This window comes from Epinephelus moara, chromosome 18 (genome assembly GCF_006386435.1).
Source record: "Epinephelus moara isolate mb chromosome 18, YSFRI_EMoa_1.0, whole genome shotgun sequence".
Taxonomy (NCBI): domain Eukaryota; kingdom Metazoa; phylum Chordata; class Actinopteri; order Perciformes; family Serranidae; genus Epinephelus; species Epinephelus moara.
In genome coordinates this window covers 12,272,163-12,291,365 of record NC_065523.1, presented here as the reverse complement: position 1 = coordinate 12,291,365, position 19,203 = coordinate 12,272,163, and the positions used below count along the sequence as shown (strand labels likewise).

Sequence of the window (19,203 nt, the reverse complement as noted above, 5' to 3'; positions counted from 1 at the left end):
GACCCCAAAGACATGTTAGTTATCACTGCTCACTGGTCTGTATAATTAAGCCTTGCCATAATAGCTTATCATAGGGCTTAGGAGGTTATTCACTGAGTGCTGATCCTTTTCTAGAGCACAAACTTCTTGTGTGTGTATTTGAATTCATCCCCCAAAGCATTGTGGGAACTGTAGTTGCAAAACTTGGAGCATGATCATGCCCAAACAGAAGTAGGACAAAGAACAAAATCTATTTCATAAACAATGGTTTTTGTACAGTGAGGACAGACCTAAAACAGAAAACTAGGTTAAAGCCACATAATTCCTCCTTAAGAACTAGAGACTTTTATTTTCCTTGCTGAGAGATTTTCACAATATAATATGTTGCAGAGAAAAGTGATGAGAGTCTCTCCTCACCAGTGGCCGTAGCAGCGCTCTCCTCCTCCAGCAGTCTGTCTCTGTCCAACACGAGGCGCTCCACTTCCTGTTGGTGTCGACGCTGCAGCTCCTCCACGACCTTCAGGTGAGACTCCTCCATGGAGGCTATGCCACGCTCACATGTGGCCTGAAGGAGACGATACACAAGTCACATTTATTTATAACTGTCAGGGTGTTAGAGTAAGTGCTTCTCTATCACATATCTTTATCATTTAAGAGCTATGTGGTGAGAGCCTTTAATCAAATTAAGTTAATAATGACAATAATATGACTGCTAGAATATTGTTTTTTATATCATGTGGACTGAAGTTTTTTTGGTTTCCTTTAATTAAAATCAGCCAGGTTTTTATCAGGACTGTGACATGGGTTAAAGGATAGTTTAAAGTTTAATATTTCATAACGTATAGTACTATTGTTGCCAGCCTAGCAAATCAATAAACAGGACTGCTTTACAGTAAAAATTTATTTTGATATGAACTCTGCAGGAATGTAATGAAATAACTTGAGTAATCAGACATATGATTGACTGGATTAACCAAACAAATACTGTGCATTTATGTCAGCTTATTTTAAAAGTTTCCTAACCCTTTTTCCTTACGGGATCCCTTATTTAAATCATTGAGTAAAATGACGAGCCCTGGCAAAGTGACATTTTATGGGTATTTCATATTATATTGAATGCATGACAGCTACAGGACAGGACAACTGATAAACTGTACAATTAACCCAAATAGTGAATGTAATAACTGCAGGAAGTTTGTGTTTAAAATGAGCAATGTGGAGGAGCAGATTATTTCCTGTGAATACTGCATCAGCATCAGAGATGAGTTTTTCTGTTATTTTTAGTAACTTTTAATACAATTCTACATCCATATATTTTTTTTTCATACTTAATATGCTAGAGGCATTTTTTGTGCTTCCTCTCCCTGACGCTTGGCCCTTGTTCTACTAATTCTTTGGTTGCTTTAACTGCATACTTTTCTAATGCAGAATGAGGCTGTTTAGCAGAGAGAAGGCTCTCTAAATATAGCTCCTCACTGTGCCCTTACCCTGTGAATTTGTATTTTGAGTTTGTATCTTAAAGGAGCTATATGTAAGAAATCTAAAGCAAATAGTCGTAAAATCATCCTAATATGTCACAGAGACTAAGGAATAATGTTCATATAACATACTGATCTCACAGACAACAATAGTACAGCCAGAATATTCGCATTTAAAAAACGTTTTTACAGTCCGCAAATCATGTTTATGTTTTGAATTTGTGTTTTGGCCTGTTGCGCCACCCACCGCCGTCTACCAGTCACGCAGTCAGTAGAGTCTCAGCATCAGTTACAGTTACGACTGAGCTACAGCAGCAAGGCAAGCAGCATTAGCAATGTCCCAGTACATAGTGTTAACAGCCGGCTCCTCCTCAGCTGTATCCCGGCAGCAGCGTTAGCAGTGTCCCGGTACATAGCATTAGCAACCGGCTCCTCCTCAGCTGTATCCCGGCAGCAGCGTTAGCAGCAGAGAAGCCGGACTTGCTTGAACGGTCCGCTGGAAAACCGAAGATCAAGGACGCGGAGACATGGCCCTGCCACGGTAGCCGCCCGTGGGCAAACAAATCAGTCTCCAGCGTGCCGCTGTCCAGCAACCTCGAATCTGTAGGGGGGGGGGGGGGCGGACACGACTCGCGGCAATTTTGAATTTGAGTGCAGTAACCGTTTTGGCCACATTCTTACATAACAGCGCCTTTAAATAATTATCCAAACTTTAAACATAAAATTGTAATTAAGCTTTCTTCACAGAAATGAATGAAACGTTGAGATAGAAGCCTATTGAATCTTTTTCCCTCCTAAAATAAGTTGTCTTACGTCCCTTAAAATCAAGAAGGCCACAATAGCCAGGTTATAATGTGGTCATTGCCCCTAAACCTTTATCTGTCATCTCTGGTGCTCTACCTGATGTCAGCCTCTCTGTCTTGACACAGCCAGCCCTGGCCTTCACCATTTTACTTGCAAGATGGATTGAGGAAGTTCTACACAATAAAAACTTGAGAGGTCTCATGGTCTCAACAAAAACGATTCAGGAAATCTGCAACCATTTTATGGATTATCCCTGAGCTGCTGAACATTGCACCAGACATGAAAGAGGATTAAACAATACCCCTGCCTTTCTCCTGTTGTTGGTAAATTTTATGATTTACTAGTTTTTATTTATTTATCTTAGTTTTGTATTTATCTATTTTCATTTATTATCATTATTTTGTTATCATGATTATTACTTTGTTTTCTTCTGGTTTGTCTTCATGTACTTCATGTCTTATATTTCAGGCTGCCATTGGTTTCCATAACACTCAAACTGTATTTGCTTATTTTCCCTCTGATTTATTTTTGTCTGGCATGAAGATGGTCAAATGTGCAGACAACATTTACTATAAATAAATTCAATCTACAGGCAGCTTCTATCTTGGCTGATGGAAACCTCTCCAGCTCTACCTACCTTCAGCTTTTCCATGTCCCTCTCCTGTTGCGTCTGAACAGAACTCATCTTCCCATCAAACTCTTCTTTCATCTCCTCCGCCATGACAGCCAGCTGCTCCTCCAGCTCCTCCACTCTTCTTCTCAGCTCTAAAACTAGCTCTGTGTCCAAGCCCAAAGGATCGGTTTCCTTTTGGGATGTATCGCTTTTCTCTGTGCTTTCATCTGCTCTCTCCTGGATTCCCAACTGGCCTTCAACACATGGAAGTGGGACATCCAGGCACTCAACCATCACTTCTTCTTCTCCGTTTTCATCTGCAATACTTTCATCTGCTACCTTTAACTCAATATCAGTGTCCTGTGGGTAAGTCTCTTCTGTCTGGCAACACCTGTCCATCTTATCGCCCGATGACGATGACTGTTGTGCTTCTAGGTTTGACAGTCGTTCTCTGAGCTCCCTGTTTTCTTCCATCAAGTCGACACACTTGCTGCAGATGAGAGATGAACTCTGCAATTTTTGTTTGGTTTCTTCAAGTTGCCTCCCACATTGTGACTGAAGTCTGCTTAAGTGACAGCAGTAAAATGCTTCAGTTGCTGCTGAGTGAATGAAACCAGACCAAGGATGCTGGTTGGAGAGTCTGTCAGCTGTAAACTTGAGTTTGTCGAGGCCTAAGGTGTTGACAGAGGAGGCCAGGTGGTTTAGAAAATAAATTTTCTTCTGTGTGAAGTCTCTAAAATGTTCCATCTCACACAGCTGGTCGCTTAAGTCATATGTCCTGCTCTCATCTATCTTTTTGGTTTCTGACTCACTTGCAGTATTCCATATAATATCCAGATCTTTCAAACATCCCCTCCCTTCATCTGTCTCAGAGAGTAAACCATGCCCTAACAGCAGCATTTGTTTCTCTGCTATCATACGTTCCATCCCCTCACTAAGAAGCACTTGTACAGGTTTCTCCTCATCAAGCTGAGAGGGATTGGCATTTAGTTTGTTTAGCAGTAAACTCCAAAACTCTTCCTCCCAACTCAGCTGACTCACTACTGTAGGCTTCCCCTCTTCCTCCTTTCTCATATCAAAATCCAACTTGTCAATCACCTCCAGTAATCTCTCCAAAGCTTTCAACCTCATGACCATCCCGTCTATCACTTGCCGGATCCTTTCTTCACCAGAAACACATCTATTGCCATCTCCATCTTTCAACTTCTCCTTCTCCTCCAACTCTTGATTCAGCCTCCTGATGTCAGCCTCCGCCTCTGCAGCTGTTTGAAGGTAAAGTTTCTCAGCTTCCTTCAGCTCTGCATTTTGCATCTGGAGCTCCCTGCAAGCCAATTCTGATTCGTTGACCTGTCTCTCCAGCTCTGTAAGCTTGGCCTCGGTGGCCTCAAAACATCGAAGCAGGTATCCCTTATTCTCCTGTCCTGTTTCTTCTGTTTCTGTTGCGGCGCTCAGCTGCAGCAGTGCCTCCGTCTCCCTCAGATTCTCCTCCAGGGAGGTGATCAAGGTCTGGGCCTCCAGGAGCTGCTGGTCTCTGGAGCTCAGCTCCCTCTCCAGATCTTCAACCCTTGTTTGTTCCAGCTGTTCCACTTCAGGGAGGTGATGGGGTTCAGTGTACCTGCTGCTGAGCTCCACTTTCAGCCTCTCTATCTCACGGTCAGCCTCGGTCAGTTGGTTTAGCATCTCCTGGTTGCGCTGGTTGAGAGCCTCGTTCTGGCTGGTGAGCAGCTCCACCTCTTTGGAAAGCCTCCTCACCATCGCTTGGTCTGGAGGTATATGTTGTTCTACACAGCAGCTCAGCAAGTCATCACCTGCGTCTGCAGACTTCTCCAGACTTAATGAACTATATTCACTATTATTTATTTGTATTTCTGAGCTAGGAACCTGCTCACAGTCATCTCTGTCCTGCTGATTCTGGTGGTTGATTGCTGCAACGTCTAAGTCTACAGTTTGTCCGTCACTCTGAGAAAATACGTCCTGGTTGTCTGATGCAGGTGATAATAATAAAGGTGTCTCTGCTGTCTCAGGAAGCAAATCCACCAGTTCTTGTAAACTGCCCTCTGCGTCATGCAGCCAGATGCTGGGAGTCTGAGGTGGTAATGAAGGCGGTTCAAGGCTAAGCTGCTCCTGCATGTTGATAATGTTCTGCTGCTGCTCTCTGGTTTCTTTGCACACATCCGTCAGTGTCTGTGTGTTGCTGTTTAATGGCTTTTCCTTTGTGTCTGATGGGCAAAAATCTGCTTCAGGACTCAGAGGAGGGTCCCGCTTCAGAAACACAACAGAGAAAATGGAGGATTAGCAATCATACAAGTATCAAAGACTGACATAAACAAGTAGCCGAGGCCAAAAATGTGGCAGACCTGCTGTTGATAATATCCTGCTGTAATGAGCTGAGCCTCCAGCTCCAGTCTGTGACGCTCCGACTCTGCCAGCTGGGCCTTCAGATCCTCCACCTTCAACAACACACAGACAACCAGTTAACAGCCTCTCAAATCCATAACAATCAGTCTAATACATGGCTTTAAAAAAGATATCAAGTCCTTTATAATCATGTTCCTCTGTCCAGTTAGTAAACATGACCATCAAGCTGTGGTACAGCAGAGAAAGCAGATGCTACCTCGTTAGATATAATGTCATAAAAGAGGGTTTGTAACCCTACATTGGATTAATGAAAACTTGATGACAAGTCAGGGACCACTATAGTATGTAGGATTTATCCTCTGGGGAACGTGATTATTTGTTAAAGACTAACTAAAATCTAATAATTCAAATAAAACATACATAATTATATTCATACTGAACTCAGACTAAAAGCTCTCACCCCCTTCCTGTAACTGTCCAGTAGCTTCTCCATCTCCACAGTGTCTCTGTCTTCAGTAAACAGCGGGACACTGCTCTCCAGTTTGAACATCGTCTTCTCCACCTGTTTCCAGCACTCTTCAATCTCTTCTTCCGCTTTCTGCTGTGATTTTGGACTCAGTGCTCGGACACTTCCATCTGCTGCTTTATTTCCAATCACCTCCCACCCCAGAGAGAAGCCCAGCATGCTCTCATACCTCCTCCTCCTCTCCTCCCTCCTCTTCCTCCTCTCTAGATCCCCTAACTCCAGTGAACACAGAGCTTTAGTGCTCTGGGGATCTGGAGTCGGCTTGTTCTGAGGCCTGAACTCGGCCCAGTCAAAGGTTTTGTAGCGTCCCTCCCGCCGTCTCTCCATCACACTCCTGTGTTTGGGATGAGGGTCTCGCTCTGTGGAGACGTCAGCGGGGGGAGAGTCCTGAGTCACGTCTGGTCTGGGGAGGGACTCAGGTAGGCTGCAGGGAACGTGGTGGCCAGGTAAACTATACACAACAAATTGATATGTTTAGATGGAGGAGAGGAAAATATCACAATGTAGAGAAAGGAAGAAACAATTAGTTGATGATTTCATCAGCTGTGTAATCATCAACCATTTTGACAACCAATTAATTGTTTAAAACATGAGACTTTTCTGCATTTCTCCGTTCTACATCACAATAAATTAAATATCTATGTTTTTTAAGATGTCTTAAGATGTTTAAGTATTTAAATTTGAGTATTTAAATTTGACTTTACCTGGCTACATCTGGGGCATTAGCTGGACGAACGTTTTTCATCAGAGCCTGGATCCAGTTTTTGCGTATCCCTGAAGTCATGGCCGACAACGTGTAGACACCCTTTGGGGTCTAAAAAAAAAAAAAATTATTTACTCAACTTCTTGTTATTGCACAAGATAAAGGTTTTGCCTAATTAGTGTCAGAGCAGTTTTCTTACATGAATCTGGAAGCCGTAGTTCCTCTGCACCTGATATTCAGACACATTGTAACACTTTGTTAAGTCGATTTCTCCTTCAAGATCTGAAGCCTGAGGGGAAGAGGAAAAAGACATTTGAACATCTTATATACTTCTTATTTGTATTCTATATACAACAACTAATATCAAAATACCTCCTCAGCCATTGAGTCCTTGTAGTACCTCAGACTATCAGCCGACAGCACAAACCAGTATTTCTTCCACTAGAGGGAAGCAAAAGACAAATAAAAGGTGCAGTGAGCAAGAGGATGTTAAACAAACAAAATGTACAGAAATCATTTCAATCAAGAACCTTAATTTTGAACTTTGATAAAAACAAAAAAAGGCTTACCTGTTCATTTTCATCCAATTTGACCATCCAGCCTTTTTTGAAGTTTAATAAATCTGGCTGTAAAGAAAACACACTTTTAACATGTTTGCTATTAACAGCAGTAATCAGACCTGTGTGTAGATTAAGTATTTGAAAGGTTTTGTTGATTTGTGATATTTCATAAAAAAGGGATTCAATGCGCCCGATGAAACTGAACTATGTTTGATTACAAAATGTGATCTAAGTGACCAGTGTGGTTTTAATGGAGTCTCTCTAGCTTTGCTTTGCTTTTTGCCCCAAATGTATGTTCGTAATGAGAAATGTATAGTGTTTTAAATTGTAGTGAGACTTTCCATCTTTGCAGGTTCAGCACTGGTTCACATTTTTGTAAACAATATTGTACTTTCTACTACACTGCATTTATCTGACAGCTTTCTTACTAGCTACTTTACAAATTATGATTTTTACATACACAACATGTGAAGAGAACATAAAATATGATGTTCTGATAGAAATTAAACTACCCAACAGTTTATACAAGTACAGCTGCAACAATTAGTCTACTAAGCAGTTAACTGATTAAGTGATTAGTTGATTAACAGAAACCTAATTCGCAACTATTTTGATTGTTTTACGTTAAGTCATTTCTGACGTACAAAAATGCATGGTTCCACCTTCACAAATGTATAGATTTGCTGCCTTTCTTTTTAATAATTATAATAATTGTAATGCATTAGTAATAATGCAGAGGTTTGGACTGTTGGTTGGACAAAACAAACATTGTGAAGGTGTCACTTTGGGTTCTGGGTCATTGTGACGGCATTTCTCACTATATTCAGAATTGTTTCAAACTAAACAATTGATTATTGGAGCAGACTAATTACAATCAGCAGATTAATCCATCATGAAAATAATCATCACTTCAAATGATCATGCTCAAATTGAGCTCCACCTCAACCAACTACAAATTCTGCTTTTATATTCACACAGCAGTAATACATATTTGCTAATATCATATTTTCTTGGGATCTCTCAATCTAAACAATAACAAGAGACAGAGCAATGATGTCACTGCAATCAGTTTCTCCCAGTTAGGATTCTTTGTTGTTCATTGTTCATCAGGAGGTTTCTACCGGGAGCTGAATCATCTGAAGAGGTCTCTTCCTCTCCAGAACAAACGGACCAGGCAATCAGTCATTCAATTTATAAAAACTTCTGGCAGACAGCACAAAGGGGATATGAACCCATTGACAGGCGACAGCGACCAAATAACATGGACCATGTCCTTCATTAAACTTACAGATTTCTTTGGGTTTGAACACTGTTGGAAATGTTTGAGCAAAACAAATTACATTGGTCAAATCATTTTCAGGTATTTTAATGTGGAAAAGTGACAAATCTTTAATACTTTAAGTGTATTTTGCTGATAATACTCACATACCTTTATTTAAGTAATATTTCAAAGGCAGGACTTTTACTTCAGTAGTATCCATAAGTGAATACTTCACCACTGTTTGTCAGTACTATGACATGTTAGGATTCCCTGGTTACATGAAGTGTAATGAGCTGTACGGCCTTTAGGGGTCGCAGTTGGGGTGGCCATACTTTCTATCTACACTACCACTCCTGATGCAGCTTGAACTTAGAGGCACAAATAAGAAGTATTTTGTTTTTAATTGTTAGTAATAACTGAATCTGTGTGGTGACTCACCGTCATGACGTTGTCAGACGTCCTGCGATCCAGAGACTTGGCTCTTCTCTGGGGTGGGGGCACAGTGAGCTGGGCTATGTCTCCACATGACTGCAGCTTCTGTGAAAGGCAAAAATGAAATGATAACAACTCCTTTCATCACCAGCATTTTTTTTTATCTGAAGACGTGAGGCGATTTCTGAATCAGGATGGTGGCAATTTGTATGTGCGGCCTGCATTCCATCAAGCAGAGTAACCGATAGTCTGGATCCTTGGCAGAGATGTCAGCTGTAAGGATTAGGCCTGCTGTAGAGCACTGCGGGGAGCCCAACAGGCTTTTCTACACTGCCTGTTAAACTCTTACTCACATCGCCACTGAACTGCACACGGATGACTGCATTTGGCTATGTGGAATGCATGAAAGGGTTTTAGACGCCACATAATCCCTGATACTCTGTGGCTTTTTGTTTCAAAAATGATGCTACAAGTCCAGAAACACTGAGCAAGATCCCTGCATGCTTCTTATGATCAGGTTTCGTGCTGGCTCGTAGAGCTGCACGTATCAGGGTCTCTTTCATGTCTGAATTACACCGCTTTAAATGAAACAAGGGTACATCTTTTGTTTACTTGAAAAGATTCATTCTTCCCTCTTATATAACCACTTTAACAGGAAAAAATGACCACTTTGATCGCTACAGAACATTCTTTGTGTTTTACTTTTCCTGGCATTTACACTGACAACTATCCAAGGACACAACACATGGAGGAACACAGTGCTCTGGGCTGCAGTGATCTTTTTTTTTTCTTCTCAGACAATCGCTGACCGCTGCAGACAGAGCCTGTCCTCTGTTTGGTGAAGAAGCCTCCCAAAGCTGGAGGGGGGAGAGTGGGGGGACGAAGAGGAGGAGGCTTTCTTGGGAATCTCAGCTCTGAGGGCTTGAATGAACTCCGGACAGGCTCTTTTGACCTTCTCCTGGCTACCAAAACAAACGCACCCAAAGACACATAAATCCTCACATGGGATAAAATGTGCTGCTGGGTTTATTTAAAAGGCAAATCCTCTGAAATGAGCCTGTCTGTTTAATCAAAGATTAACAGCTGCCACAGTGATGACCATCTGTGTGAAAATAAACGTGTGATACTGTGACCATACTTTTACACTTGTTTTCCATGTCAGTTTGACTGCTGAGAAGTTGTTTCATGAAGGTGGCTCAGGAAAGTGGTATGAATGAGGCTTATAAACTTAACCAGGATTAAACTGTTACATAAAAGCCAACTCAGAGCTGAAGTCAAGCCATTCTTCTTGTTTGTTTGTTTCACTCTTTGAAACACTGACCTGAAACATCAAGCACTGTTCACATTGATTCACAGTAAAGTAAACTGATGTAACAACAATGCTCTGATGTTCATGGCCCTCAAGTAGCAGATATTAAACATACAAAATGGAAATTAAAATATTTAAAGGAATACTTCATCCACCAAATGATAAACCAGCTTTTTAGCCTGTCTTATGGTGAATTTGTGAAGAAAACTTTGTTTTGCTTGTATTCCTCCATGGTCGGAGAACGAAGAATCAAAAAGTGGAGAGAATTCTTGATGAACTGGAGTAAAGGGGGGCCGCGTTTAACAGCAGCAAAATTATATCAAAACATCTGTTTGGAAACACTCAAGCAACTTGTGTAGTATAATGCAAGTCTCATTTATGCAATCGTATGCTCAGCGCTTCCCAAACACACATGTATTTTCTCAAAAAGCATAGCATTTTAAAACATTACACATTAACTGTCTCATGCAGGGACAAATAGTGTGCCTGCACTGTTAATGTGTAATTATTTTAATTGTTAATTGAATTGTAATTTTATTTTAATACATGTGTTTTGGAAGTACTGGGCATGCGACTGGGTAAATGAGACTTCGATTATACTGCACAAGTTGTGTGAGAGTTTGGAATCAGATGTTTTGATATAGTTTCGCTGTTGTTAAACGTGGCCCACATTTTACTTAAATTGATCAATGATTTTGATCTGATGCACAGTCATGCAAGAAATACAAGTCAAGTCAAGTCTTCACCAAGTCAATGTAAGACTTAAAGTGTAAACAATAATGGACAAAGGCCCTGCCATAAATGACACACGAGAAAACTTTTGGCATCATGTTTTTGATCAGTAGGGCTTGTATAAAAAAGCAAGTTTAGCTTAGTCTGGCCCTTTTTGGGTTACCTAATATTGGCAGTCCTGGATAATTGGTATCATGATGCTGAGGGGTGTTTCATAAAGCAAGATCACCAGTTAAAGCAGGCTTTTTCATGTAAGTCAGGCTTATTTTCAGGAAATTCTGTTTGATACGGGAGGTTTAAAACTGACTTTTCTGTTAATGCGGAACAGAGTTTTCTCCGAGGTTTCTTCCCAGAAGTTCCTTTCTTTACATGCAAAATGTACATGTCACACACATGTTGACATGGGATACAATTCATTGTATTAACATCTTCAAGTCAAAAATCTGAAGTCATACATTTTTTATTCTAAATTATGAGCATAATATTCCAGTCAACACAGTGTATGTGTTTTTAAATGCATTGCATTTAAAATAAAGCTCACAAAAAGCTTTGACCCATGGCTGCATCCTCATTGTGAGAAACATTTCTGCCATTTGTTCATTCTTTAAATGTCACTAAATATAATTTAAGAACCATAAACCCAGAAATCTATTCAATAAAAATGTGACAAGTGGCAGACAGGCAATGTGAGGGTGTTATTTTTACCATATGGACACTGTTATGTCACTTGTACAAACTAAGTACATTTTTAAAGTTATTTATCATACAATAAAAGCAAATTATTTATAATACTTTTACTTTTTTAACTTGTTTAATAGTGTGTTGCATCTAATACTTCCTGTGTTTTCAGCACTAATTGTATAAAGAGAGTTCACATCAGTCATGTGATTTGAACCCACAATGTCATGATCTCAGCAAACGCAGCAACAAACTGAGCTAACAGAATGCAGCTGACTTGAGTTCATCTCTGTCTCTGACAGAGTGTGAGATTGCTGCTGATCTACAACTTCCTGCCAAAAGTTCTCTTTTGCTTTGTTTATGGCAGTGATTTTGTTCAATATTTTTTTTCTCCAAATTATGCCAAGTCAACCCCAAGGATAGCCGGTTAACCCACTAATCAAGGTTCAAAGTCCAGTGTTATTATCATTATACAATACAAGACTGCACAATGAAATGTGGCTGAAGTAAACCTGGGTTAACGGGTCATCTTGCTTTATGTGGACTGTTTATGCTTCATGTTTACATTTTGTTGATACTGTCACACACAGACATTAACGTCTACTCACCTCCTTAATCACTGGGGTCTAGCCTGACAGCACACAGTGACTATCATTCACAAACAGATGTTCACTTGGAAAGGAGGCACGACTTCCTGAGTTTATCAGGTTCACTAAATATGGACTGTGACATGTGACTCTGAAGTCTGTCTGCACAGTTTTGAGATTCTCGTAAAGAGTCCTTGAGAGTTCCCAACAGTACACTGTATCTTGTTTTAGGTCTGAGGAATCCCTGGAAAATGTCTGTAAGAGGAACGCCGTCTCCCAGATTACGACACGCACATAAAGGAGGCGGGCTGAACACCTTCAGGGCATCAAAACCAGTTCTGTTCACAAACAAAATGCAGCTCTGAGTGAATCACTGCCTCTCTCCCACCTGCTGACACATGCACCCACTCATGCTTGGATGAAGTACATGCTTTGACACAGCACCGTTGACTGTGTTTCATGCCAAACTCTCATCACTTTTTTTAGCACTCAGCATGGACTGTATTTGAGTTATTGCAATGCAGAGGACTCAAATAAATCATGTCTCATGTTTACACGCATTAGTTGACTGATGCAAACGGAGCTTTACTTCGTGCAGAGCTTCATCGTTAAAGTGACGTTACTCTCAGAGTAACACCTGGTTGTGTGAATCATGTTCAAACCAGTCCAGCCCACAGCCCAGCACAAGCTGAACACAGCTGGATACAGTGACTGGTCTTAATCAGCAATTCCTATTTATGGTTATTACTATCAAATGGTAGCAAACGACCACAGTCAGGAAATTGGTTTTAAAAGCCCTGAAAACCTATTTCCGTAATAATGCCCCTACTATATGCTCTGAACATACTATTTGCTGTCAGAGTTACAACAATAACAGTAATTTCACAAGAAATATTTATGGTTTTTTTCACCTGTTTAAATTAATAATGTGACGTCAGGTATTTCTACACAACAACGTGACAACCCCTTCATCTCAGGCGCCCCCCCTATCTAAACATAACTACCTCATACACATACCTCTGTTTCTTATACTTGCCAGCTAGTGATGACATAGCTGACTTTTTTCTCTCCCTCATTTCATTTGGTTCACCTTTTAGTTTTCTTAGTTTTCCATTTGCCTTGTTTTGTTAATTCTCATTTGTGTTTAAATGTCAAACAGCTCTTTTAACATGCTCTGATAATGAGCTGTCTAGAAAGGTCACATGGTGTTTTTCACAGTGACGACAAGAATCATGAAACATGCAGCAACTGGCAGAAATTACACAAACATGGTGCTGTGGTGATTTGAAAGTACTTTACTGTTTGTGATTAAACAAAACACACCTTCAGGATGACTCACCTTGAAGGTATTTCAGTTACGTCTAACTGGGAAGAGACCCCCGTGACAGACCCAGAACACGTTGAAAAGAGGGATTACGTATTGTCGCTGTCCAATGAAAACCATGTATTTCCAAATTTGGTGATTTTTAATCAAAAGGAGATTTTTTTTTTTTATGGGTTGAGAAAAATCTCATTCTTCTTAAAATGGAACTTCACATTTTTTATTCTTGCCGGCGCATGGTGTTAATACAGGTAATTTTCCCTAAATTTTTTCTTCTTCTTTTTTCTTTTTTTAAAATTCTTATCAGCATTCACGGGTAGACATCTGTTAACAGAGATTAGCCAAAATGACCGGCACAGGGAAGAGGAAGTCTTGTCCTGGATATCCACTGGCTGCACTGCAACCCCTGAAATACTGCCCATTGCCCCCATAGGCTTATCGTCATCAGACTGATGGGCTCTGAGACTGCCCACACTGTGAATCTCTCAAAGGGCCATAAATGTGCTTATGGTGACTGTAAAAGTCTCACAGTCCTGTCAGTGGAGAAATCCAGAGTCTGGCAGTAGCTTCTAAATGCCTCCTATAGCCCATTGCCCACAACTTCACTGTTATATTTTCTTAAATATGCTGGCAGGGAGAGTCCTAACAGAATTTGTGGCTGTAGTTACCCTACAAGCTAAATACACCATTTAAAATCCTACTCCCAGTAAGGGTCAGAAAATAGAATGACAGTTTGATCAGTGTAGTGTCAAAGATATACTATAGCATTAAATGTGCACTGGGTGTGGTTACCTCTCGCTTGTTGGTGCGAGCTTCACTCCTGCCTGTCCTGGAAACAGCTGTCTCCTCTTCTTCCTGTTCTTTCTCAGTGGCCCCCATTCCCAGAAGCCTCTCTGTTGGGCTGCCATGGCTGGAAAACATGAACGACTAATTAGTGAAAAACTGTATGTGTGTCTTCCCCGACCTCCCTAAAACACAGGTGGGATCTGACATAATTTCCACCCGCATGAACACTGGGGATGACAGCTTGATAACAGACTCCAAACAGCACCTGTGCAGCAGAGAGGAGCCCAGAGGACAATCAGAGTGTCACCACTGTTATTGTTGCTAAATAGGAGCTGACATCCTTTGCACTGGTGTCAGAGTCGCTTTGTGTGGAAGTGGAGAAGGTATCACACAGGCCACACACCACAAAGTAATGTGATATAATTCACAACTGTCAAGTGATGAAAACCAGTGCTGTCAGTTAAAGGTTGAGAGTTTGCATGACTGTGATCCTGATACGGAGCTGATGCTGGGGCAGTAACATTTACATTGTTTTCATTTAAAGAGTTTTGTAAAGACGTTGATTTGTTTGCAGGTTTTTGAGTCATTTTCTAAGTTTATGTGCCATTTTTAGTTACAATCATAAACTACATCTGACTCGTGTTGAAATAATTACCTAATTAATTGGTTAATTCTGCAAATTTTAATCGTAGCATTGATTGTTAATCAAATAAAAATACCAAAACATTTACTGGTTACAACTCTTAAATGTCAGAATTCTCTCTCTAATAATGATCTAAAACGACTATCCTTGATTTTTTTACACAACTGATCTGACAAAAAGATTTATTGTAAGATATTAGTTTGGGTACTGGTAACTTCTGATTGGTAGCTGTCATTATTTATCTTTTGTTTTGTTTGTTTTTTTTTTTACCATTTTTAGAGTAAATGATTGAGCCTTGAAATGAAAAAATAATCAGCAGATTAACTGATAGTGAAAACAAGACAAGAGAGCTAAATGCTAATATGCTCACAATAACGCTAACATGCTGATGATGTTTACTCACAGAAATAGTATTAATTTTATTTCTGTGTGTTTACATTGTTCACCAGCTTGGTTTAATGTGTTAGCATGCTAACATTTGCTAATTAGCAAAATAAACACAATGATGGTAATGTTGGTAGTTTTAAAATTAACTGAAAGGCTGAACTACTTTCATGGTAGCCTAAGCAGAAGGGACAGGACAACAAACACACTTCAAACTTGGAAAAATGACGACTGAGGAGGAGACACATTGAGTGCCGAAGAACTGTACAAATATACATGTGTATTTTTCACTACCACCATACTGTTGTCGGATATAAGCCGTCAGTTAGTGTATTGGGTTAAGTCTGATATAATTTGGTACTGCAAACAATAAAGCTAACTAGCTAGCTAGTTAGCTAGTTTGCTAACTAGCTAGCTAACAGCAGCACATTTTATCCTCAGGCATTGACATTTCCTGTGTTGTGACATAAGCTATACAATCTATGGTCATAAGTGACATTTGGTGTTTATGCATGTTAAATTGTCAACCTCACTGTATATAAATAAATACAGAAAATGTCAAGTAAGCAAACAAAAGAGATTTAACACATATTTTGCGAGTTACGAAATAATTTGTCAAATGTTGGCGTTAACGTAATGTAATGTAATTTGCTGATAAGAAGAAGGAAAACTGTCAAATATGCCAGTAAGTGTGCAACGTCTGTGTTTGATCTAAAACAAATGGTAATGGTAATTGGACCTGCTCTTGTAGCGCCTTTCTAGTCTCTGACAACTCAAAGCGCTTTACACACTACGAGTCACATTCACCCATTCACACACACATTCACACACTGGTGGCCGAGGCTATCAAGATATACTGTAGGCCATTTCATATCCCGATAACGACACATATCACGATATAGCACATTTTAATCCAATGAATAAAAAGCCCACACCTCCTCTCAACACTGAGGCTGTACTCCGCACCACCTGATTTGGTCTGAATATGTTTTGCTGTCATTTATTGTCGCCGTCTCGCTTGTCTGCTCTTTCTGAGCACTGCGGGGCAGCCCTGTGCAGCGCAGCAGAGACAGACAGCGGAGTTATATAAACTCGTTATGTTACTGTAAGTGCCGTAAAAGCTTAACGAATTAAAAAGCCAAGGAGAGTATTTTTATCAATGTGATCCGTGCAAAAGATGGACATACTCCAAATGACGAAAAATATTGCCGTAAAAAGTGTAATTTGCGTCACAACGATATAAACGATAGAGCAAAATATGAAACGATAGACATTTTTCTTTAGTCACACAATATATATCGTCATATCGCACAACCCTACTGCTAGTCAGTTTTTTAACACACTCGCACACCGATGGAACAGCCGTCGGGAGCAATTTGGGGTTCAGTATCTTGCTCATGGATACTTCAACATGCAGACTGGAAGAACGGTCGATCTTCCCATTAGCGGACGACCCGCTCTACCTCGGAGTCACAGTCGCTATTATGTCAGAATTTGAGCATTATGTAAGTAAGTACATAGTGAACACAGTGTACTACATGTATTAACGGAGGTATATGATTTGAGCCAGAGCACTAGTTTTTGTTGGCATATTTGTGCTTCTTTGCTAAAAAGATTAATCTAGCAATATTACCAAATAGTGATGGGAGTTTTCAGTTTTCTTTGTCAGAATGAAAACTTGACATCACTTTTAATATGCTATTTTTACAGTATTTAACACAGTCTGTAACCTAAAACATCACATGCAGATCTCTGTGTAACTTTCAGTGCAACACACATAAAATAACATCTGTAACCTTTTGTTGGTGTTTTAGTGTCCACTCTGCCTCTGGTGCCCTCAGAGAGTTTTTTGCCCTAAAAACTGAGCATTAAACTGAAATCTACTTCCTCTGACAGGCAGGCAGACAGTCAGTATTAAGGTCCTGAGAAACAATGCCTCAGATATCTAATTACACCAGCGTTTTGGAATTTCTGGCCTTATTTGGGGGGTATTAAGTATTTTGTGTTTTTATTTCCCAAAAAGGCAATAAGTGAGGACATGAGATGTATTCTCCTCACGTGACCAGTTTACATGCTGCTGGGGCACAAACTGGGAGGGTTTCTTTAAGCTAAATTTAAAAATGCGGCAGTCTGATCTCCAAGGGAGGGGTAGAGCGTGAGCCTTTGATCTGGTGTTTAGCGGTGTGTGATGGCTGTTCGGCTTTATACTGGGGGGAAGCAGAGAAGCATTGGATGTCCTTTGTGCTAATTGCTTGCACATTTACCCCCTTTTCCTCTGCCAAGGCACTTTAGAAATGGCTGTTAGAAACAGAATATATGAACATAAGAAAATAAACACCAACTGCTGCCAAACACAACGTATAGAAGAGTTCTTTCCACATATTATCATCAAAATTAGCTGGAAATCTGCCCCTGATTCATTTCTGACCTTTTGTCTTGGCTCTGGTTCTTGTTGTTTGCTGATGTTTGGATGTTGTTTGACTCAGCCAGCTGGTTGTTACTGCCGGGTTCGGTGTTTCCACTGGTCACCAAGTCCAACGAGCCGACTGGGATATTGAAACTGCCAGCAGAGACCGGGCACAGGTAGCTAGATGTGTTGCCTGGATATAGAAAACAACACAAAAGGGTTTTAGACTGTTAAATATCCTGGAAGCACAAACACAGTCTGGTGTAATTCCACACTGACTCTCTTTAACAGCCAGCAGGCAACAAGCTGGATGAAATCATTCTTTTTTAAACACACAACACTATGTCAGGGTTCACACTGAAGCCAGTGTCATACAATCTCCAGAGTTCCTCCTCTTGACATTTTACTTAAAAAATGTTAAGTATTTCTCTAAAAATAGAACTGCACACAAAATGACAGCTACTGTAGTTATTCATTTTATTTGGGCTACATTCACATACAAACACAAAGAAAAGACTAACTACATTGACTTAATCCTGAATAAAAACGAGCATAAAACACTGGATGAAAGAGGAGATGACTTCATGTGACAAACACTGAAGGAAACAAATGACTAAACTAAACATGACCTCAGTTTTTATTGACATTTGGCTTTTTTTGTCCTTGTGCTTAACTTAAAAGAAATGACTTGAGATAAAGGAAGAACCTTAAGTTACAAAGTAATTTATTTTTTTTTAAAAATCTCTACCAATTTATAGCACTCCTATAACATCTAACCCTAACCCTAACCCAGATTCATGGTGGGCAGCTTAAAAGAAAGGATCTAAATTGATGCAACAGAATCAGAGGTATTGTCTTTTTTACTCCACAGATTCTTCCTCCTTGTTAAAACTTGGTGCCTCCATTAACCACAATGCAACCTGACTGTTGACAGTTCATGTTGAAGACTCAGATATGTTTTGCTGGTTGAAGTTCATGTAGCCTGGAGCCTTCGGCCTGCAGCAGAGATAAGGAGTGGACTGCAAAGGTCTGGTAAGCTCACTTCTTTCTAACTCCACATCTCCAGATTTTGTGTCATTTTCAAACTTGCAGTCAGACCCTACTGACGCTGACTCACGTGACATCACTTGAGGTCATTCATCGGACTTCACACAGCTCCCTCTGGAGACACACAAGATTACATACTACTTTTTTCACATATGCAGTAGTAAGCCTAAAACATGGCAACATACATTGACATGTAAAATTAGCATACATTTCCTTTAAAGGACCACTGGTACATTTTTGTGTAACAAGTTGTAACCATGACCAGGGCTCAACAATAACGACTGCCCGATTGCCCGGGGCAAGTAAAACTCAAGGTCGGGCATGTAAACTAACAACTCACTTGCCCGATCGGGCAAGTTGCTAAAAATAGTAAAAGTTAATAACTACTTGGTAAAATAAATGTATTTTAAAACGTGCTCCTTCGGCTCTGATGCAGCGGTCTCTCTGCCTGAAGTCACAGGCACACGCTGTGTAACAATGTCCTGCCCACAGCCCCCATTGATATTATTTTGCGCGACGGACGCTTCATATAATAACATAACAATATACTATTTATGGTGTTATGTCATCGTGTCATTTCTGTCTCTACATGATC

The 19,203-nt window shown here is 40.3% G+C and overlaps 1 protein-coding gene across 1 annotated transcript in view; it reads right to left on the bottom strand.

Annotated features, from left to right (window-relative positions):
- The window catches only part of LOC126405724 (myosin phosphatase Rho-interacting protein-like), a 40,777-nt gene that overhangs the window by 12,248 nt on the left and 9,326 nt on the right, over positions 1-19,203 (bottom strand). The window contains exons 7-17 of the mRNA XM_050069606.1: positions 17,583-17,754; positions 14,134-14,251; positions 8,721-8,819; positions 7,031-7,087; positions 6,834-6,902; positions 6,661-6,750; positions 6,463-6,572; positions 5,693-6,209; positions 5,232-5,324; positions 2,899-5,136; positions 397-544 (exon numbers count right to left, since the gene is read on the bottom strand). Coding sequence (XP_049925563.1) covers positions 397-544; positions 2,899-5,136; positions 5,232-5,324; positions 5,693-6,209; positions 6,463-6,572; positions 6,661-6,750; positions 6,834-6,902; positions 7,031-7,087; positions 8,721-8,819; positions 14,134-14,251; positions 17,583-17,754 — 3,711 coding nt within the window. The remainder of the gene's footprint in view (positions 1-396; positions 545-2,898; positions 5,137-5,231; positions 5,325-5,692; positions 6,210-6,462; positions 6,573-6,660; positions 6,751-6,833; positions 6,903-7,030; positions 7,088-8,720; positions 8,820-14,133; positions 14,252-17,582; positions 17,755-19,203) is intronic.